Consider the following 23,227-nt stretch of genomic DNA (forward strand, 5'->3'; position numbering starts at 1 on the left):
CACTGCACTCTTTCTCTTTCATTTTCATAATATCTCCTCCCTTTATCTCTCTTTTCTAATCGACATTCTTCTTCCTTTCAGATGCCAAACCTACGTGAGAAGTCCATCTTGCTGGTGAAGATGATGACCTACATAGAGAAGCGTTTCCCCGATGAACTTGAGTTAAACGCCCAGTTCCTGGACCTCGTTAATTACGTCTACAGGTAATTACCGCCATTCATCACATGGCCAAATGGCCGTGCCACTGCCGCCCTGCCGCCCTTGCATCCATCTTAACAGGAAGAATGAAGGTCAGGAGGTTGAGACAGGGAAAGACATGAGAGGTTGGTTGAAGGAGCAGCAGAAAATGGAGATGAGGAGGAGGAGGGGAGTTGGAGCATGAGCAGTGTACTGTTCACTTCTTTTTTTTTTTTTAAGAAGTTTGTAAGGATAGGGAAAGATAGATCATGAAAAATGGTTGGAGGTGCTTAGAATCAGTTGGGGGTACATGCAAAGGAATAAATTAGGAGAAACTGTAGCTGTAGATAGAAAATAGTTGGAGAAGAGGAGGGTGGCTGTGTGCAGAAGGGGTGAGAAAAGACAGCAGGTAGTGATAGAGATAGATATTGCAACTGGGTCTTTCACAGAGCTACAGCAGAGTCAGGAAGCAGCCAACTCATGACAGGACACCCAGCAGGTGGGGGCCAGAGGGGAGACACTGTCCTACTGCCTGCCATTCATCAAACCACAGCTCCCTTTGTCTTTCTGTCTTACACACATAAACATTTAATCAGCCAAATGTACCCTGTATCCCTCCAGCCCATCTGCTCTTCGTGTCAGAAGTTTTAAAATGAGCAGTAAAGCCATGATGGACAGCAAGTAATGATAATGGAATGATAAAACAGCTGTTCCAGAGCAATGTGTGATTAAGGGAATAGCACGAATAGGGGCAGTATGCAGCTGTGGTAGCCTTGCCTTTGTTGGTGCTTTTATCCCACCTTGCCTCTCCGCTTCTCTTATGTGGATCATACCCATGAGGCACATTCAGTGCAGCGGGGTGATGTGGGAATGATGACGTTTGTTATTTAAGTGTTCGATGCATTACTGTTAGAGCTTTACCGTCACTGTAGTCTCCTCATCAAAGATATTTAACTTCACCCGATATTCAGTGCTAACTGCCGTCTCCTCACACTTCAGCGGTCCTAAGCATGGCACAGCAGGGCTGTTCAAACATCCTGGCACCTTGCATTTGAATGCTGCTTTGAGATTACTTATTGTGCTCATAATATGTTTGGAATAGTACCTGCCTGCCCTATTTATAAATAACCCCTTCAACCCAATCAGGATTAGTTAGCTTACACAGAAATACCAGAAAAATTGAGCTTTCAGAGTTTTCTTTGAATTGGTGATGATAATATTTTGTAAAAAAAAAAAAAAAAAAGAGATAGTAAAGAAAACAAACTATACATTTTTTGTTCTTAAAATGAAAATTACTCGTTTCCTTGTACAGAAATGTATTACAATGATATTTAGCAACAAATATTTTACAGATGAAGTTAACAGAAGTAAAAGTGTCATAAAACATAAAGAATCTGACTCAATCCTCCTTAAATTGCTGCAGCATGAGTATTGGCATATATTACTACTATTCTCTTGACATGCCACTCAGCTCTTAGTGTCACAGTGATAATTATCTCTGCACCTGTTTGCTGTATAAAATTTTCATAATGAAATGAAGCTCTGAGGCAAAGAATTTGAATCAAGGATTTTTTTTTTAAAAACTCAAATTACTTGAGGATGTAGAGTAATTGGACTAAATGTCTACAGCCTTAGAAGACTTCAATGCGATACACCAGCAACACAGATGACAGCTTCCTACTGACTTTAGAGAAGAATAAGCACATCTGTTGTACACTTTCACCAAAAACTGATTATTATAAGCTTCATAAATGTGGATTTATTACAGGGTATTGATGCTCTCATTTTCCTTTTTTTCGGTGTGTACTTTATAGTTTTTTTGATATTGTGACTTGTTTTTCACAGTTGTCTTACAGTAGTTTTTAGCTCTTGCATTAATGGCGTGACTACTTTCCGTTACAGTAAATGTTCGAAGTGAATTAAATATTTTATTATCAACAAAACATCTGTTTTCTGCTTTCCTGAATCATGGAAGTAAAACGGGTAAGAGCCAGTATGCAAGCTCGGTCAAATCAATGTTTTGTCCATCGCATTATTCAGGGACGAGAGCCTTTCAGGAAGTGATATCACATCCAAGTTGGAGCCGGCGTTCCTCTCAGGGCTTCGCTGCACTCAGCCACTGATCAGAGCCAAGTTCTTTGAGGTGTTTGACGCCTCCATGAAGCGGCGTGTCTACGAGAGGCTGCTCTACATCTGCTGCTCTCAGAACTGGGAAGCCATGGGCAGCCACTTCTGGATCAAACAGTGCATAGAGGTAAACAGAGTGTTGCCTCTGATCTTTCAGCAGGCCTTTTAAGTCTTTTATCCAGCATTCAAAAGAATGTATTGTTGCCTCAGAATAAGTCTTTCTTATTTCTTTTTTTTTTTTTTTTAGTTTCATCAACCTCTTGTCATCCCCATCACTTGTCATGTCCTTTACTGTTACTGATCTTCTTATGTTTTGCCCTGGTGTGTGTGTGTATATGCTTGCTAGCTGCTGCTGGCAGTTTGTGAACGAAACACCATCATCGGCACCAGCTGCCAGGGATCCATGCTGCCGTCTATCACTAACGTCATCAACCTGGCTGACAGCCATGACCGCGCCGCCTTCGCCATGGCAACGCATGTCAAGCAGGAGCCGCGTGAGAGGGAGAACAGTGAGACCAAGGAGGAGGTGGGACACACAAACACACACAAATACCACAATGCATCAAGAGACATGCTCTCCCACACAAATTAGCACATTATCCCATTAGGAGTGTGTTTCATACTGTGCTCCTGAAAAAAGATTAAAGCCTTGCTTCTTTGTCTGTCTGTAAAATAAGTCTCTGTTCTCATCCCTCACCCATTACCTAGAGGCTGTGGATGGTTAATGTCATACAGGTCCCTTTCAAAACAGTGCTGCGTCCAGCGTGAAGACTAAATGTCAAAGCTCTCTCAAAAGACAACTGCTTTCCTCTCCTCTCTCATCATCCCTGGCAGGATGTGGAAATAGACATAGAGCTAGCACCAGGTGATCAGACTGCCATCCCCAAGACGAAGGAGCAGGCTGAGAGAGACACGGGCAACCAACTGCACATGCTCACCAACCGCCACGACAAGTTTCTTGACTCACTACGGGAAGTCAAGGTGAGGTTGGTCTTTCTGGAGCCAGCGTGCACTCTGTCCTTCAGTTCAGAGTGCACCGAGGGGTCGATGAAACTTACTGGATTTTGACAAGGCTGGGGGAAATGATATATCTAACCATTATTTTAAGGGGTTTTTTAAAATTACCCCTATCACTCAGCCGTAACTACTAGAGAATGCAGTGGTTGAGATATTGAACTTCATCAAATTTTTCAAACATTTTCCCTCAACTCCACTGTGCAGAAGTTTTTTGTGACCCTGCTGATTTTTATTCTTGCTAAAAAAAAAAAAAAATCAAGAACTGATTTCGACCTTGTACACCAGTCAAATGCAGTTAACCAGCCAGTAGTTTAGTAAATGCACACTACTCTTGAGTCCCGAGGACAAAGATTGCTAACTCAGCAGCTGTTATTTTTCTCTGGCCTGTGTTAGACGGGGGCACTTCTGAATGCTCTGGTCCAGCTTTGTCACATCTCCACACCGCTTGCTGAGAGGACCTGGGTCCAGCTCTTCCCTCGTCTCTGGAAAATCCTTTCCGATAGGCAACAGCATGTGAGTATAACTTCCATCCAGCTTTGTGGAGAAATATGTGATACCATTTTACATGTTAGGTTAGATATGCGCCTACTTCTACAATGTGCAAGTATTTTTCACTTGCACATTGCTTATTTGAAAACAAATCCCTTATGCACTCATCTACTCCTTGTATTATCCTTTTCTGTATCTTAACAGTGACGTTAACAAGCAGACAACAAGCAGACAGTTACTCTGACCTTGGCTATCCCATTTCTCTCTAAAAATGTGTACTTCCACCTAATGAGGACAGATTCATTTATGCTAAATATGGAAACGAGAAAGCTGAGGGAGGAAAGCTTTAATGAGTTTAACGAACCAGATGCATATAGAGTATTTTGAGACTCGTTGAAAAGCCTTGATTTGAAGTGATTGAGCTCTTAAACATCTGAAAGATGAAGTCAATAGAAAGATGGCTGCAGAATGATATTTTCTTCCTGTGACAGGCATGAAGTGACAAATATGTCACATGTGTTTATTCTGACGCCCGGCTCAGCTCCGCATTTCATGCTTCCATTACGCCATATCAATTTATGGTGAAAATAGAGTGATTACTAGTGCTCAGGCTTTATATCTCTGGGCTGATTATTTCATGGGAATGATAGAAAAGCATATTCTTCATAGGAAGGAATTTGATGACACATTGGCCCTCACCACCGCCAGCCTAATTAAAGTGACCATCAAATCTTTAATTATTCCATGCTGTCAACAGGCAGTGAAAATTATATTCATTACCAATACATCATTTATTTTTGAGTGTGTGTCAGTCACGATTATTGGAGCCCTAACCTCGTGGTCCTGCTCAAAGTCTATTCCATCCAGTTGTGGGCCTGAGGCTCTGATTGCATAGTATAGCACTGTACAGTTCATACTAGAAAATAATCCTTTGTGCACAAATTTTCAATTGTCTTAAATGAGAGTAAAGTGCTAAATATTTTTCACTAACTGACAGTAAAACAGGAAAACACGACTTCTGACTAGAACTGGGTAAAGAGGTCAAAGTCATATCATATATTCATATTTTCCAGTAGTATTAGTGTTAGGGTTATATTGCATATATATATGTGTAAAAACATAATATATCAAATTCCTTCAAGTGTATTCAAATTCACGTGTTCCTCATTTTTACAGGAGATGAATGGACTTTCAGGGACTTGTTGATCATGTTTGTTTTGATCTGCGTACACGGGAAGGCTGCATATAATTTGTCATTTGTCCCTTTCCAGTCCTTTTACCTGTTTTCTCTTACCTCTTTTTTTATTTTTAACAGCTCCCCTTTACTGGAAATAGGCATCATGTTGCATGGCATACATGCAACAGAATGCCTTTATCAATATGCTATAATAGTGCACTGCTGCTCAAGTGAAACTGGGTGGCTGATGAACTCTCTCCCTGTCCCCCCTCCAGGCTTTGTCAGGAGAAATGAGTCCTTTCCTGTGCAGTGGCAGCCACCAGGCCCAGCGGGACTGCCAGCCCAGTGCCCTGAACTGCTTTGTGGAGGCCATGTCCCAGTGTGTGCCTCCTATTCCCATTCGCCCCTGTGTACTGAAGTACTTGGGCAAGACACACAACCTCTGGCTACGCTCCACTCTAATGCTGGAGCAGCAGGCCTTTGAAAAGGGCCTCAGCCTACACAGCAAACCCAAGCAGAGCACAGAGTTTTATGAGCAGGAGAGCATCACACCACCTCAGCAGGTAATGTATTTTGATTTAGACTTTGTTAGTATTTATTTTTTTGTGGCTGATTAGATACCTTATTGTCTTGATGGGTTAACCTAAAAAATACTTTTATGTGCAGCCCAATACTTTAGCTTACTCATTTTCCAATTTGTTCTGCCGCCATTTACATTTTGTTTTACTTCTCTACAGGAGATTTTGGACTCCCTGGCAGAGCTCTACTCCCTGCTCCAAGAGGAGGACATGTGGGCGGGTCTGTGGCAGAAGAGGTGCAAGTTTCCTGAGACGGCCACTGCCATCGCCTACGAGCAGCATGGCTTCTTTGAACAGGTTAGAGAAAGACTGATGGCAAACCACTATAAAGCACTGTTAAACTGATATACTATCTCATATAGCAAACACTTCAAGATAGGTGTTTCTTCACCTTTATGGTCATTTTGGAGGATGCATTATGTGGTGCTGTAAAACTGTAATGCATTATGCAAATATGTGTTTCTAATATTCTGTACTCTGCATTTATATCAGTGAGTTCAAGTTGCATTGATCATTTTATTTTACTTGAGAACTAAAACTTTTACGATGTGTTGGTTCAGGCCCAGGAAAGCTACGAGAAAGCGATGGAGAAGGCTAGAAAAGAGCACGAGAGGAGCAATGTGTCCCCAGCCATCTTCCCTGAGTACCAGCTCTGGGAGGACCACTGGATACGGTAAGATTTCTGGAACAGAAAAGATGCTGATATCCCAGAGGGCAGTCTGTGTTACACACGGAGTCAGAGCCAGCAGAGCGCCAAACCATAGTGGATTTAACACCTTCATATATATATATGAAGGTGTTAAAGTAAAAGTATACGGTGCACTATTGATTGTACAAACCCGATAACATTTACTCCATTCATCACGTCATGAGTGTCCAATATTTAGTGCATTTTGCCTCCAATTGTTGATGTAGTTTACCATGCAAATCATTCATAATATTAAAAGGACACACACAATCTGTATGGGTGAGACTTAGAAAACCACAAGGGCCAGTGCAAAAGTGTGCAACCCAGAAGGCGTTTTAAAAAAAAAAAAAAGTCAAAATGATAAACAGTGAATTTTTAGCCAGGCAAACCTCCAGATGACACACTGTGAGTTGGACTAATACAAAGGAGCAGTTTTATCATTACAGTCTTATCGCTGTAGCACATTTAATAGCATAAATTAAAGTTGCCTAGACTTTTCATCTCCTTTGTCCTCATTTCCAGCTGTTCTAAGGAACTGAACCAGTGGGAACCGTTGACAGAATATGGCCAGTCTAAAGGCCACTCAAACCCTTATCTCGTGCTCGAGTGTGCTTGGAGGGTTTCCAATTGGGCTGCTATGAAGGAGGCTCTGGTACAGGTGAGAAGTTCACATTTGCCTTGTAAAAACATATGGATTCCTGCACACACAAACACACACGTGTGCTCTCACTGTCTCCCAAAGAGTGCAGTAACCCCCTAACAGTTTGACAGAAAACAGAAACTAAAACCGCAAGTGCTCACTAACACAATCACAGATGCACTGAAGCCTGTAGGCTTGAACCCAGTGAACCAGAGACTCCACTTTTTTCTTTTTATTTCTAGTTTCCGGTACAGTGCTGTATATTAAGCCCAGACATCATGTCAGTGTGAAGTGCAGTAACTTGATATTGGTACCGTCCAGCTCCCCCCACACACAACCCCACGCCCCTGGGGAGAACGAGGGAGCTGGCCGTAAAGCTGTGGAAATGCAGTTCAGCCGTTTGGTCCGTTAATTTATTAGCCTTGTGTTTCCTAAAACAAAGTGTAGACGGGTGGCGAGCGCATGATAGTACCGGACATATAACAAATACTCCTGCTTTGCTCTTTCAAGGAGACTTGGAACCAATCCATTGAGCCGCTCTGTCCTAAGGTGACACCTAATTAAATTGTCTGGGTGGCAGCACCAACCCCGCTATGTCCCCTCCTCCTTGTTTCATTCCTTCCTTCCTTCCTCTGTGTACCCATTTCTCTTTCTTTTTCCTCTTATGTCTCCACCTTCTTTCCTGTATTTTTTGTTATTACTGCCCTCTCTATTTCCACTTCCACCTCCACCTCTTCATCCCTCGCTCCATAGCTCTGGTTCTAGCAGCTAATATTTACGACAGCTGTGCGTGTGAATAATTACCCTGGCATCTGCTGCAGGGTGATTTGTTTTATGGTGGAGGAGACGAGCAAGGCTTTCAGTTACCTGCCTGCCCAAAGCTCACCAGCTCACAGGCAAAGTCCAAATGTCCCTGCTTTCAATTAAAGCTGGCTCTTGATAAGGGCAGCCCCGCCTCCAGGATATTCATCAAGTGCCACCCCTGATAAGTGCGCTTTGACCGATCAGAATAATTTTTTTTCCAGCATTGGAAGAGCTTACACAAATACACGCCTATGCTCTCTCGCTCTCTTGCTCTTTTCACTCATCCTCCTCTTTTTGGTCAACTCTTATTCTTTTTCTTCGGCTCACTCATAAACGCACAACAGCAAACCACAGGTTTGACGCAGCAGGCTCCCCCGGGGCTGTTGTTTGTTTAGTGTTAACGCACTCAGCATTTCAATCAATAGCAGGGCCTTTTCCTCTCCTCTACCTCTGTCAGACTCGTCAGGTTGACAGGTCTTTAGTGCAAACGTCCTGCTGAAATCATTCAGAAAATGAATTGGAAACAGAATTGTGTATTTGTCCAAATACTACATTATGCAAGGAAAGTGTCATAGTCCCACACTTAAAATGCTGTGAAGTGTGTGAGTGACACACACAGAAAAACAGCACGGCCCATTTACCAACAGAGTGTCTATATCTAGAGAATATGTCACCAATTCCAAATTTATTGAAGTTGTCTTTTTTGGCTGCATCTATCAGCTACTGTCTGTCAGGAAGTTAGTCAGCTAACATGCCATGACACGCTCCGCGAGGTGTGATTTTGCATGGGAAAATGTACAGTGAGACAGTCTTTCTGTTTTGTTATCAAGAACACTTGAATAAATAAAAAAAATATTCTGTATTATTACCTTGAACATGATATGTGTTGAGGAGATTGACAGCCTTCTCAGTGCTGCATTTTACCCCTGTGGTGCACCCGGTATGGATTTTACAGGAAAACCGGTGGATTGCTTGACAACATAAAAGAACAAGATGGAGCTGTTTTCTTCAAGTAAAACTTTAATTTGATTTTGTTCATGGCAGATGGTAGAACATGAAAAAGACTGATGGGGGGGAAAAACAAATTACAGTTATGCTCTTCAGATATTCAAGGAGAGAAGTAGCAAAACTCCTTTTTCCAAAAGCTGCAGTGTTCTTGTGAATCTTCTTGATAAGAGGCAAAACAGCACAAGCATTAAGACTGAGCCTCCCGACCATAATCTCATCTCATTTTTTTATTGTGGTTGTACCAAAGTATACCAGTTAGTTTAATAGTAGTACTTAAAAAAATGTTACTCATCATCTACCCATTATCCTTTAAGAAAACATCATAGTTATATACAATCAATTTCAATAAGTCACAGATAGCTGAAACTTACTGTCTGTGTGAATTTCCAGGTGGAGCTGAGCTGTCCCAAAGAGATGGCCTGGAAGGTGAACATGCACCGTGGCTACCTGGCCATTTGCCACCCTGAGGAGCAGCAGCTCAACTTCATAGAGCGGCTGGTGGAGATGGCCTCCAGCCTGGCCATCCGCGAGTGGAGGAGGTTGCCTCATATTGTTTCCCATGTGCACACGCCGCTGCTTCAGGTCAGTATACAGGATGCTTGAAGAGTTTTTCTTTTTGCAAGGCTCCATTTAGAGTGACGCGGCAGTCAGGAAGCCAGTGAGAGTGGTGACGGGAAGTCATTTTATTGCGATAAGCACTTGAAAAGATGCATGTCGAGAGATCATCTGTCGCCCTGAGACGCTTCGTTGTTGAGTAATGCTGATAACGGCCTCTATCTCCCTCTCTCACTCCATTTTGTAAAATTGAGATAGATGATTAAAAAAAAATCAAAAAAACCTTTTAAGCCTCTTTGATTCCACCAGGAGAGATTACAATAGACAGGGGCAAAGATGAAAAAGGAGAATGAAAAAAAGAGGGGAGAATAAGGCAATGGAAATTGAAAAAGGTGGAGAGTGAACAGAATCGTGGGACATGGGGAGAAAGAAAGAGAGAGAGTAGAAGAAGAAGAAGAGGGGGGAGGGAAGAAAAGGAGTTAGTTTAGAATGGCTGTAATTACTTCCCTGCCATCAGATACCATTTGATTAAATACCTGCAGCAGAATTACATTTACATGATGAATGGGACGGTCTGAATGAAGGTTAGAAATGGGCCATCAGCTGATATTAACAGATAATTGTGAAAAATATTGTATTGCCTAATTTATTTTGTTTTGGAAGATTTGATTTCGGAGCGGGGGGGTTAAGTCTTCAGCACAGCTCTGATTCACTACATTTATCTTTTCAAAATGGGTATTTGAATTGGGTGACTACGCTCTTTGTTATTGTGCATGTGTGTGTGTGTGTGTGTGTGTGTGTATTTTGGTGTCCGTATGCTCGCATATGTGCAGTCCAATTATTTACCCTAGCCGAGGGAAAACAAGCTATTTATTCCTCTACCCAGCCAAGCGGCCTGTTGTAAATCTCCATTCCAAACTCTATATCTCACATTCACGACTCCATGAGCCTTGGAGAATGAGAAGCCGAGACCCTGCAAATACAGTAGGGTTCAAATACCATTTGAATCAAGTTATCATCAAATCTCAGCTCTCAGCACTGACTGACGATCAATGGATTATCACCCACGCTATCGATTATGAAGGTTGGCATTAATATTGATTGATGAGTAGTTATAAAGGAATGATTGATTATATGTTCACAAAGCGGCTTTAGGCCAATCAATGAGGCTTCTTTTCACGGAATGAGATAGAAGCCCTCGCTTATCATTTTCACATTTTCCCATCTCCTTGTCCCTTTCTTTCTGTGCCATATTGGAGCAGATGAGGTATTGAATCAGTGTAGGAAGTCATAATGACTTTCCCTGCAAAATTATTTTTAGTGGCATGAAAACCATATTTCTGATGCCAAAAAAAAAAAAAAAGAAAGAAATTTATGTTTCGGTGACATTTTGCTAAATGCAGTTCCTACACAACACAAATCACAAATCAAATTGTGTCAAACCTTAACAATAATGGGTATTAATGTGCTGATTTGCGGTAGGACGCTTAGAGAAGGCGTTGCTTTTGTTTTTTTCACGGCTGTCTTAGAGATCCTCAGGCCTAGTTGTCCTTGAGAGGTAAATATATTTGGTCACTTTGATCCATCTCGTTCTAGAGGCTTTCCATCCCTGTGGGATTGTTGAGTATGAGTCTGACCCAGAGGAGTGCAGCCCAGGCATTGTCTTCTTTCTTCATATCTGTCAGTGCCCATGCAGTAACAGTCTTCCTTTTCTCATTATTTCAGTCTCTGCCTTTTACTTTATCTTTTTTACTCTCCATGCTTTTACCTCTCAGTCTCACACTTTCTCTTTCTTTAACATCACCTTTCTTCAAGTTCCACCTGTATCACCACATCTCCCACAGCATCTTTCCACCTTTTAATTAAACTCTGAACACCCCATATCTAGTTTCTAAGCATGTTATCACCTTATCACCTTGCTCTTTTTACCTTTATCTTTCTTTTCATTAGATTAATGTGTTCTACGCCAAAAACTGAGGAAAACAAGAAGTAATGGGAGAGAGATGAGGAAAGCAATGCATAAAAGTGTGTTTGGTTCTGGAGCATCAAAAGAACAAGAAAATAAAACAATCAGTTTACATGAGATTTCTTTACCTTTAAATTGACCAGTCACTGATTGACAGCACATGGACAGGATGTGTGTAATGCAGTGCCAAGTGAACAGGAACTTTTGCTAGTAGCGTACATTTGTTCAGATGCTTAGACAAAATATTAACAAGATTAAGTGCAGCTGGTACACTGTCTGGACCAAATCTTGGAAGCAGACCGTAGAGCAGTCCTGGGAATACAAAATTTTAATAGTAAACAAAAAAGTTAGCCATCGCAGGCATGAGAAGCACTTGCTATTTGCTTGCAGCTTCAGATCTGCCATCTGGCATGCACCATAAAAGTTTAAAGTCAGGGTCAAAGAGTCATGTCAGTGTGGTCAAGACACTTGTGGTATTGTACGAAAACTCAAGGGCAGATATTACTTATAATTTCTCCCCAGGCGGCACAGCAGATCATTGAGCTGCAAGAAGCAGCCCAGATTAATGCTGGGCTTCAGCCAGCTAACCTGGGCCGCAACACCAGCCTCCATGACATGAAGACAGTGGTGAAAACCTGGAGGAACCGGCTGCCCATTGTTTCTGATGACCTTTCCCACTGGAGCAGCATCTTCATGTGGCGCCAGCACCACTACCAAGGTACGGCCCACACTCCGACAGATTCATCTAAGTTTGACACCAGTGATATTAAGACTTACTTTTGTTCACATGCATGAGTTTTCACATGTCGTAGGTGTGTTACAGGGTGCCACTCTCATACAGACATGCTCTCATTTTGCTGCTTAGGTTTTCGCTAGTTCCAGAAAGGGGGTCTTCTTTAAAAGGCCACAATGTGCAGAAGCACCTCAGGGCCTCTGTACATTTCCAAATGTCAGCTCGCTAAAGCATTCTCTCTCACTGCAGGACATAACACACACACACATATTTACCTTGCTCAGTGCTCAGCTCTCTCCCGTGGTGACTTTGAAACCATTCGGAGAGGCAGCCACTGCAAAATGTGATGTCTCAAGCAACTTGAGCTCCAACTCGCACTGTGAGGGGCTGAAATAATAATAGCGCTGGTTCTGCAGCACCATGCCAATAAAATCCACCTCATTTCTACATGACAGCCTTCAAACTTATGTTAAAGTGAAATGAAATTTTCTCAGTGAAATTCATTGCCATGGCCCATTTACTGTTCAATACATTTAGTGTCCCCAGTGCCTTACTGTGGGTCATGACAGCCGAGCATTCAGGAGAGTGCGAGAAGATCCCCAGTGTTCATACAGCTCCAAGCTCCCCTCGTTTTTTTTTGCTTACGTTTTCCTTAAACTGTGACACTTGTGCAAAGAGAAACGCCACATTCATGACTGTATTGTCTCTATCCACAGCTATAGTGACAGCGTATGAGACAAACACACAGCATGATCCCAACAACAACAACGCCATGTTAGGGGTTCATGCCTCGGCTTCTGCTATCATTCAGTATGGCAAGATAGCACGCAAACAGGTAATGACTTTCTCAAGTTTTTTTTTTTTTTCTTTAATCTTCAGTTGTGTTTGTGAAATCACATCACACTGTTGTTTTCCCAGGGTTTGGTGAATGTGGCTCTGGACATTCTGAGTCGTATCCATACCATCCCCACAGTGCCCATAGTTGACTGCTTCCAGAAGATCAGGCAGCAGGTCAAATGTTACCTGCAGCTGGCTGGTGTCATGGGCAAGAATGAGTGCATGCAGGTAAGGTGGAATGACGCCTCCTCTTTGTTACTGTATTTCAACTTAGTAAATCTGTTGGTACTTCATCTGTCTATCTTTTATCCATGCACCATCTGAGAAGAACAACACAGTTGATGCATTTGGTCTGATTTAAGTACTTGTTGATTTCCGTTAGCAATAGCTGGAAGCATAGTTTGCGGTACTTTTGAGTGAGAAAAGTAGTTAGAGCAAGAGGTGTTTGGCGCAGCTCGAGGTGACAAGTTATAGCAGGGAGACTTATAAGAGAGTGTAACTCAGGACCTTGCTCTTAAGCCCATGGAGTACTCTGATTAATAGAAGCAGTCCAGCACACCACAAGTCATTAAAAGTGCCAGTAGACACTCCTCTCTCGCTCTCTTTCTCTCTTCTATCTCATATCCTCTGGTGCTCTCTGTCTCTCTCTCCTGCTACACATCGTTTGTCACAGCAGTACATAGGGGACACCTAATCAGAGGCTCACCATAATGGAAGTTTAGTTCCCTTAACACCGCTTTTCTTACTTCTTAATGAACACGGAGCAGTTGGTTTGTTTTTCACCTGTGATTATGGTCCTGTCTAAAGCAAAACGTTGTTGTGTCTCCTTCACGATTCTTCTTTCTGAAAGTTCCTTTACTGCTGTTTTGTTTGAAGTGAAACGTCTGCTGTTCTCTGCTCTATCTGTCAGGGTTTGGAGGTGATAGAGTCGACCAATCTGAAGTACTTCACCAAGGAGATGACGGCTGAGTTCTACGCTCTAAAGGGCATGTTCCTGGCTCAGATTAACAAGTATGTCCACTAGTGCTCCACCTGTTCTGTCTTTGACTACGTTTCCAACTTCACAAAATCATCATCACTTTGTAACCAGCTTTAGATTCACCTTTGTGTTTTTGACAGTCGAAATCTGTCCTCCTGTCTGCCAGTGTCTTCCCTTCGTTCATTACCACAGTCCTCAGACTGTGTCACTGGTCCCTTAACTCTGCTCTGGGTGATTTCTCCTGTCGGGACATGGCAGTCATATTTTATGAGCGCTTTTCACTGACTCATCTCTGATATGATGTTACTAGGTAACCCCCACAATGTGGCTTAGAAGTTAATGCACATCTGTGTCATCAGCTTGTGACAGTGTCAGTAATGTGTTTTTGGCTGCAGGGGTTGCCTGTGGTGCACAAGACTGCTGTTTCCATGCTTTCCTGGGCTGTGCATACCCACAGCCACGCTCTTCAACACCCCTTTCCCTTTCAGCGCCCCCTTTTCGTCCGTCATCTTTGATGTGACATGGCGTCCTGAGGGGTGAAAGACAAATTGAGGAAGGCTTATTAAATGTATATGCAGCTCAATAATTAACTCGAGGCAATTTGCAGGAATCTATGGGATCAGCAGAACTTGCCTCCACCTCAGCAGGGTTTATTGCAATCATTAAGTTTCCCCTACACCAGGGGAGAATTAACAGCAGAGTGGGGGTTAGGGGTTGAGAGAGTCTGTGTGTGTGCTTGAGTGCATGTGTGCGCGCATGTGCAGCCGCACGTGCTAAGGATTTTGGGATCATTCAATTAAACGGGTGTCAGAGATTTGACAGTCTGTTGGGTGCCTGTGCTCCTGTTGAGCCGGGTAGTAGAAACTGTTAATGTACTTTAACACTGGCAAAGTGACGGAGGCAACCCCATTAAGTATTACTGGAGGGTCTTCGGCTCTGACTCCCATAGCAATCAAGCTCCCATTTCTGAATCACATGCCAAAATGCCTTTTATAATAACACATTTTAATTGATTGGCTTGGGAGACATCTCACTGTAAGTAAGTGGGAGAGTAGTTTTGGAAGCACTCCTAAAATGGAGGTCCATTTACCGGCCGTGAGGCTTTTTCATTGACAGGCCTGTCTCCTTGTTTTGACTGCGAGGCAGTGCGTGTCGGGGTGCCTCTCGAATCTTATTTATTAATCAAAGCCCGAAAGGTGTGTAAAAATTATTCAGAGTGCGTGCCAACGAGTTGTTAGAAACAGCTTGGCGTAGTGAAAACAGCTGATGATTCAGAATATATTTTCCCTGTCAGCATAAATGGTGCAGTCAAAACTTGGGTCTCCTGCCAGACTTCACCTGTCTATTTCTTTGCCTGCTATTTAAACAGTGTCTAAATCGAACACTTTAAGTGTGACTGCTAGATTGCAGCACCGGGATAAAAATCCCACGGATTCTCAGGTTTATCAGCCTGCAGATTTCACTAAGCGATAGCAGTGCTCTTCACGGTCAGTGTATTTGTATACAGATAAATATAGCCATTACACTGAGGGTTTTTTTTTTACCTTGCTGAGGCTCTGTCATTTCTGATTAAAAGGGCTGGGCTCAGCTCATATTACAGTGTAGCAAAATAGCTGAACCCCTGGTGACATTTATTCATGCTGGGTTAAATGCTTGCTCTGTAATGCCAAGTGGAAAGGCCTTGAAGATTACATCAAATGAAATATGGTTCTTATGGATGTGTAGTACATAATTCAGAACATGATCATCATAATCTGTTTCTTGCACACTCCATCTTTCTCCTTTTATTTCGCTCCTTCAGCCCCCCTCTCCACTCTCTGCACAAGTATTGCATCCATCTCTTTGACTCACTCAGCGCTCCCCCTTCCCTTCAGTGTCCTTCCCTATTTTGTATCTCTTTTTTCCCCCCTCTAACTTCCCTTTCACTCAATCCTTTCCTCGTCTTCCTCTCCAGCATGCCTCCCTTTGCTGACTTGCCTACAGCACTTTAGCCCCAGTCTGTCCCTCTCACTCTTTAATTCTTTCCACCTTCCCTCCCACGTTCCAGGTCAGAGGAGGCCAACAAGGCCTTTTCAGCAGCTGTACAGATGCACGATGTGCTAGTGAAAGCCTGGGCCATGTGGGGTGACTATCTGGAGAACATCTTTGTCAAGGACCGCCAGCTGCACTTGGGAGTCTCCGCCATTACCTGCTACCTCCATGCCTGCCGTCACCAAAACGAGAGCAAGTCCCGCAAATACCTAGCAAAGGTGAGAAGGTTGAGTAAGTCCTGTGTGGGAGGTAAAAGGATGGACTCCTTGCTAACAAGCATCCTGCCTTCTTACACTGACATGTAGAGTCCCTGCAGAAGTTAGCACAGAAGGACCTCTATATGCTCTGTAAACAGGTAAAGCCCTGAAACCCCCTGTGCTCCTCCATACTGTATTCAGATCAGGTGGTGCTCAATATCATAAAAAGAGGCAACATCACAGCACAAAATGAAAGAAATTTACAGTAAATTCTTCTTGGTAGGGTTTTTTTTTTGAATCATTAAAAACACAATACAATCTGGATTTTTTTTCTATTATTAATGGACTAGAGGAGGCTGATAAATTGTGAAAACTTTACTGCCTGCTGGGTCTTTGTTTTCAAAGAGCCACAGGAGAGTCATATTAGAGAGACTCATCCAGAGAGCAAAAGCTACAAGTTACCTCCCTGTGTCAGGCTGGATAAATAATAAATATGGTCTTGCCACATCCAGTGTTGGACATGGCAAGGCATTGCTATCATTATCTGTTCTAACAAAGGCTTCTACCAGCTACACATGCCAATTAGATGTTTTTTTTTCTGGTGACCCTCCGTGGCACTGTGCTGCCAAGCCGGGTTGGCAGTGCTTAGTCCTGATGGATGAAGTGAGATGACCAGTGATTATCAGTAATTACACATAATCTGTATACCCGGGTTGGCTCGTTGAAGAGAGCCTGGGGGGTTGAGTGGGGGTAATGTCTTCATCACAATGTGGATGCACACACACGCACACCACAGGAAGAGAGATCACCTCCACATTGGCTAAGCTTTGATCATAGTGAGGATTGCCAAGATGTACTCATTCTTTCATCTGCAGCCCCCCCCTCCTGCCGTGACCAGCCAGGGAAGCAGCAATGGTCTGATTAATGATAGAGACCTTACCTCTTGCTACTTGGTGTCTTAAAGCAGTTACGTGAAATTCATGGAATATTCTACCTTGGCAAAATAGTGCTGCTTTTAATTTGTTGCTCTTTACTTCCTCCTTTTCTTACCTGTCTCTCCTCCTGACTTCACCTTCCTCCCTTTGTGTTTTTTTTTTTTCGCCCTTAGGTGTTGTGGCTGCTCAGCTTCGATGACAAGAACACCCTTGCAGACGCCGTGGACAAGTACTGCATTGGAGTCCCGCCCATCCAGTGGCTGGCGTGGATACCGCAGCTCCTGACATGCCTGGTTGGTTCAGAAGGCAAACCTCTGCTCAACCTAATCAGCCAGGTGAGGCCGTTTCCACAAACGAACAAAAAAAATCCTCTTGGTTTCAACTTTTTATCCCTGAAAACATCTGTCAAACAGCTTTGTCACATAATCTTAGCATTTAGAATATGTTTGAAAATCATCTTCCTTGTTGCTTTTACAGTTTGTCTCCTTCAGTTTCGTGTCTGGATGTCTGCTCCACCCATCAGTCATTTGTAGTTTTTTTTTCCTTGGCTTCTTTCATCCTCTTTGGGGCAGCGCATCTGGCTGGTGTGTTAGCATTAGTGCTCATGCACGTCTTTCTAATCAAGATAAATTAACTGCATTCACGCCAAAGTGGCCTCTCTCCTGCTTTCTATTTACCAAACTAAGCATTCAGACTCTTTCACTGTCCCTTTTACTGCAATTTATTGGCTTTCACCAGTCCCTGGTGAATTGGTTTTTAAATTATTTGTTCAAGAAATGATTATAAAGTTAATATCGTACGCATCCGCACTGCGGGAACAGAGCTAGTAATTAAACCGAGGACTAATTTGCTTTGCTTAATGGAGTATTATTTCCGCACAATTTGAAGAGGGTGATCTTCAAAGAGTAGTCTGCTATAACAAACAACCATCCTCTCAGCAGAGCAGGAATATTGTATAGAGAATATGAGAGCAAGTGTGGAGGAGGATAAAGAGAAGAGAGAGAAGAGACGGGGTTTTAAAATACAAGTGGGTAATATAAGAGATAGATGTAGTAGTATCATGAAAAGACACACCGAGTGTGCGATGAATTGATGATTGCTTTGGGAATCCTCTCTACTTTTTAGCATGCAGTTAGAGGAAATATCTCATTGATGGTTGGTTGTCAAGCCTATTAACAAACTGGCTTAATGCAAGTTAGCTGTTAAATAAGTATGCTGAATAATTTGCATTCATGTTTTTGTCTTTGTTTTTTTATATATCACATGAATTCTTTTATGGCATTCTGTCTATTTAAAGGATACTTAAACAGGACATCTGGTTGTTACAAGGTTCAAAGTCGTGGCCTAGTTACAGTTGAATCGCTTAAACTAGTACCTGCCTTTTGCGTGTATATGAATGGATGTCAGTGGGTGACTGTAGAGATTATTCCGTCTGTGGAGATCCAGTCCTCCCCTTGGTCTGCCTCGTCACCCTGTAATGACTGAAGGGTAAAAGGTTGGCACTCTTTTTCTTCATTCCATTTTTTATGTAAAGAGAAATCCGCATTTTAATGCATGGCAGGCTTTATCTCTGCCGCTTGCCTGAATTATTTAGAGTTTCTCTGCGGCGGCGGGATGTTTAAAAAACGTATGTTGAAATATTGATGAAGGTGAGGAGAAGAGCGCCTGGGGGCAGGCGGGAAGATGAATCAGAAGTTAACAGAGAATCTCAGCACCCCTCCCCGCACCACTCCCAGCCTCGTCTCGCCGCCTCCTCCTTGTCTACCACTCGGCCTCTTCCCCTTCGGCCCACCTCAGCTTCGCCAAAATATGACATTTCTTATCTTCCCATTAGCGTGGTGATCTCTAGTTCCTCCTCTTCCTCTCTGCTGTCCTTCCTCTTTCATCTTTAATGCTGCTCTTAGCTGCCACTTAAAACTCCTTCTTCCCGTTACTCCTGACTCTAGACCTTCACTTCTCACCTTCAACGGCCTGTTTTTTCATTTTAGGTCTGTCTTCTTGTGAAGAGAATTCAGTTCATATTCAGTAGATAAAAATGGAAAATATGAGACGTTAGCGAAAGTCAGTGTAAACAATTGTAGGACAACTTAATCAATACGCAAAGGTTTGTTCAGTTTCCAGATATGTATTTGCCTGACTTAAACAGATTTGCAGCAGAAAGACACTGTTAACACTAATTTATTTTGAGCTGTTTCCTGACTGAGGATGCGACTTTCTGCACTGAAAGTGTTGGTACTGCATTTACAGCACACTAAGTAAGTACCTGACCAAAAAGTAGTACTACAGTGTGTTCTAGATAGCTGCTGGTTTATCTGTTCTCACCGTTGGCAGCTTTAAAACTGAGCTAGTTTATTGTGTAATCTTGATATGTGTAGTTTGAGAATCCTCTGAAGACCTGGGCTACGTATCATAGGAATGTCGATCGAGTCAGGAAAAAGCTCACAGGTCCCAAAATCCACTTAGCCTTAGGTTGAAGTGTGAAAAAAGCTTCTTCTCTTCCTCTCCTCCTGTATCCTCCTCCACCAACACCATCTATCCTCGACCCACCTTTAGTTAAATTGAGCTCAGTTTTGTTGTCGAGATGTCGAGGTATCCCTTTCTGCCCTGCAGGCGTATAGAGGGTCTAGAAGGGATCAAGTAGCTGTGTAATTCAACCTATGAAATTTTGCTCTGAGATCTGAGAGAACCTTGTGGTTTGGTCTTCTGTCGATATGCAGTGGGCCTAAGGCCAGACTCGCAGATCTCTTCCACCTAGAATTTCAAGGAAAAATCTCTTCTGGTTTTTTTTGCAAACTGCTTATTGTTTTGGTACTCATTTCCATCAGTTTTAATAACATTTTACATCACTGTGCAATGTTATACCATAGCAAGGAGGAATGTGAGTGGTCAGACAATCTCATATTATTATAAATAAACCTCTGAGATGGCTACATTTTGTCTGGAGTTGAAACTATTTTATCTCTGATTGTAGTTTTTTTTTTTTTTTTTTTAAAGGCAGATCTTTATTCTAGCCTCTGTGAAATCTGAGGGAGCTTTGTCACAGCTCGTGTTCTACCTGTAGGCACTCGCTTTGTGCCATCACAATGATAGCCAAATGTCAAACACACAAATATATCAGTGTCGAGTTGAGTTTACCTCTCCCATTCAAAGGGGGATTCCTTTACAGTCTCTGCGTGCGATGTTTCACAGTGGTCGCCCTCTCAGGTATTAGAATGTCGTATGGTGACAGGTGTAGAAGTAGGATTGTGGCTACACAGAAGGGGGCGTGTGGGAATTTGTTCAAAGCTTTTACTGAATCAGTGTGTATCTAGACAAACGCTGCGTGTGTTGCGATCTGAGCTTGTAGGACCACATGAGTGGATAATGAATGAAAGAGACCTACAGTAAGTGAATTAACTTGTACTTATCAAAGGCAAAGTGTTTCTCTGTGCGTCCTTCTCTAATGGAAGACGTACCTGCCATAAGATGTCACATTATTAAATGTTTAGTTCCCAGTGTAATTTTAAACATTCCTTCAGATCGTACCATAATAAACTGAGGAAAGAAAAGTTCCTAGCGGAGTATGCAGGTAAGGTAGCTTGCTAACTTTCTTTTGAAAGATTAGTTCAGTTTTTTAGTTTAGTAGCAGACATTTCCAGCTGATTCAGACTTTTGATTGCAGAAACCATATATCCTACCTTCATACTGAACTGTGACCTGAGATAGATTTGTGAGGTTATACACCAAAGTGTTACACAGAATTCACCTGCTTATCAGAGGGATCCTACTCCACTAAGTTTGAGGTGAATTTTCTATGTGTTTAAAACTTGAAACCTCTTATGTCCTGACTTCAACCATTAAGCCTTCCAACGCTGTCAGTGACTTTTCTTGAAAGTCTTGAGGGCAATTTCATCATCAGTCACATTCAGTTTTGTAATTCAGCCATGACGTGTTTTTAACTTCCATAACTCCCCTGACTCAAAGCTTCAAACACTCCCTCTGTTACAGCAGAGGTCTCTGGCTGTTATCAGTATGATCTCCCACTCTCTCCCTCTCTGTGACACACATACACAAACAGTATCTCTCTGTCCCTCTCTCTTTCTCTCTCCCCATCTCCTCCTTCTTCACCTCTGTCTGCCTCCTCTCCCTCTCCTTTGCGGTCCTGCGGGGGAGTCTTTGAAATGTAATCTGTGACCCTCTTTTATCTGCTAGGTGGGACGAGTGTACCCCCAGGCTGTCTACTTCCCTATCCGCACCCTTTACCTGACGCTCAAGATCGAGCAGAGGGAGCGCTACAAAAGTGGTGAGTAAACATGGCTGGCTGTGGTGTCTTTCCTCTTAACCACACTCTGAACATGAAATGCTCTTTTCTGCTGAGTTGTTATCTTTAAAGGTACAAATAGGTGAAGAAACATGTTAATAGCATATAGAATATGCTCTGGAACATATATCTTGACTGTACACCTGTCTATGTATTCTTCAAAATAGTTTATACTTTAAGAAACTGTAGAATTTGCCCCTGTTCCTTTTCCTTTCTGTTTGCTTTTCCAATCCTGATTACCATCTACTTTCCCCCCTTCTTTCTCCTATTTCCTTTCTTCCTCCTTTATTCTCCCTCCTGTCACGTCTCCCTCTCCATCACCTTGCCCCCTCTCATCCGCTCTTCCCACCCAGATGCATCTGGACAGCAGCAGCCCAGTTCAGTGGGGGCCCAGCCTCACTCAGGTGCCTCCGACCCGGGGCCCATACGGGCCACTGCCCCGATGTGGCGCTGCAGCCGGATTATGCACATGCAGCGGGAGCTACACCCTACGCTGCTCTCTTCCTTGGAGGGCATCGTGGACCAGATGGTGTGGTTCAGGGAGAACTGGCACGAAGAGGTGAGAAGAACAGAGGCGCTAGTTTCGTATGTGTCTGACTTGTGTGTTTTTAGCAGATCAGATGGTGAGAAAATAATACGGCTGGTTGTGAGAATTGTCGTGCATCTGCGCATATGTGTGAAAGCAAGTTGGTGTGCACGTCTTTTGTTTGTGTATCACACCACCTGGTCAACCAGATGACCACAGCTTGGCAGATCCTGTCTCTCTGGTGGTCCGACACATCTGTTTAGTCTAAGGTGATGTGACTTGTCTGTGAATAGGTCGCCACTGTCTTCCATCCCTGACTGAAGTAGTGTTTTGCCATATACAGAGCAGAGCCGAGAGACCCAGCTGCCATGTATATGTATGTTTCAGATACCAGATTCCCTCCTCAGCTTCATTAAGTCTTGCCGGTGTTTTCTCAGATCTCTTTTGTTGAAGCTCGTCGACTTAAATCACCCATCCAGCCAGCGCATTTTTTTTGCCCTAGCAAATTGTGTGGGTTCCAGTGTAGGAGGTACACAACACAATAGTCCAAACTGAACTTGATGCTGCTGCAAATTGTTTTAGCCATGCTAGGTGGCATCCATACAAGGTTATTGGTTCGTGGGTGGTGTGGAGGGGGGAGTCGGTGAGAGGCAGCAGGAGGGGAGAAGACTGAGACAGGTGATGGATGGGTGTGGTGAGTGTGTAGGATGGGGCAAGGGATTTAGGGCTGGAAGTTTGTTGATGTGTGTGTGTGTCCGTGTGATTATCTGTGATGGTTTGGGGCACATGGCAGCAGCTGCAGACTCTATGCTTCGTTCCACTGGGCAGGCAGGGGGCACAGGCATGCTACACCATCATCACCTCGCCCCTCTCCATCGCTTTGGTTGCTGTATGACATCATACTGCTGCATCTTTGCTACTTAAGAAATGTGTGTGTTAATTAGAGAATAATGTTGGTATATTTCTATTAATATTTCTACTTAATATTCATGTAACTCGAAATTTCTCTGCCTCTCTCTGCAGGTTTTAAGGCAGCTCCAGCAGGGCCTGGCTAAATGCTACTCAGTGGCCTTTGAAAAGAGCGGGGCAGTGTCCGATGCCAAGATCACACCTCACACTCTCAACTTTGTCAAGAAGCTGGTTAGCACCTTCGGTGTTGGCCTGGAGAACGTCTCCAATGTTTCCACCATGTTCTCCAGCGCTGCCTCCGAGTCGCTGGCCCGCCGGGCTCAGGCCACAGCCCAGGATCCTGTTTTCCAGAAGATGAAGGGGCAGTTCACAACAGGTTGGCTGGCTTTTGAAATACACTCACCGCTGCCTTTATAGATTTAGAACCATACAGAACGCACAGAAAGGAAAAACAAGTATTGAAGAACCCTTTCATTTTGTGGTTGTTCTTTACAAACACCTGCCTTCTGTCTCCTGTATTCACTTTTTGAACTTTGCTCACTTCAGTTTCATGG

At 43.1% G+C, this 23,227-nt stretch overlaps 1 protein-coding gene across 1 annotated transcript in view; it reads left to right on the plus strand.

The window, feature by feature from the left end:
- The window catches only part of LOC121201190 (transformation/transcription domain-associated protein), a 76,938-nt gene that overhangs the window by 41,576 nt on the left and 12,135 nt on the right, over positions 1–23,227 (plus strand). Inside the window, exons 48-66 of the mRNA XM_041066896.1 lie at positions 82–203; positions 2,218–2,431; positions 2,651–2,830; positions 3,139–3,285; positions 3,715–3,834; positions 5,263–5,550; positions 5,725–5,862; positions 6,126–6,238; positions 6,776–6,911; positions 9,096–9,287; positions 11,749–11,944; positions 12,676–12,794; positions 12,878–13,024; positions 13,707–13,807; positions 15,823–16,024; positions 17,112–17,273; positions 21,130–21,220; positions 21,592–21,797; positions 22,788–23,049. Coding sequence (XP_040922830.1) covers positions 82–203; positions 2,218–2,431; positions 2,651–2,830; positions 3,139–3,285; positions 3,715–3,834; positions 5,263–5,550; positions 5,725–5,862; positions 6,126–6,238; positions 6,776–6,911; positions 9,096–9,287; positions 11,749–11,944; positions 12,676–12,794; positions 12,878–13,024; positions 13,707–13,807; positions 15,823–16,024; positions 17,112–17,273; positions 21,130–21,220; positions 21,592–21,797; positions 22,788–23,049 — 3,136 coding nt within the window. The remainder of the gene's footprint in view (positions 1–81; positions 204–2,217; positions 2,432–2,650; positions 2,831–3,138; positions 3,286–3,714; positions 3,835–5,262; positions 5,551–5,724; positions 5,863–6,125; positions 6,239–6,775; positions 6,912–9,095; positions 9,288–11,748; positions 11,945–12,675; positions 12,795–12,877; positions 13,025–13,706; positions 13,808–15,822; positions 16,025–17,111; positions 17,274–21,129; positions 21,221–21,591; positions 21,798–22,787; positions 23,050–23,227) is intronic.

The sequence above is a fragment of the Toxotes jaculatrix genome, chromosome 21 (genome assembly GCF_017976425.1).
Source record: "Toxotes jaculatrix isolate fToxJac2 chromosome 21, fToxJac2.pri, whole genome shotgun sequence".
Lineage (NCBI taxonomy): Eukaryota > Metazoa > Chordata > Actinopteri > Toxotidae > Toxotes > Toxotes jaculatrix.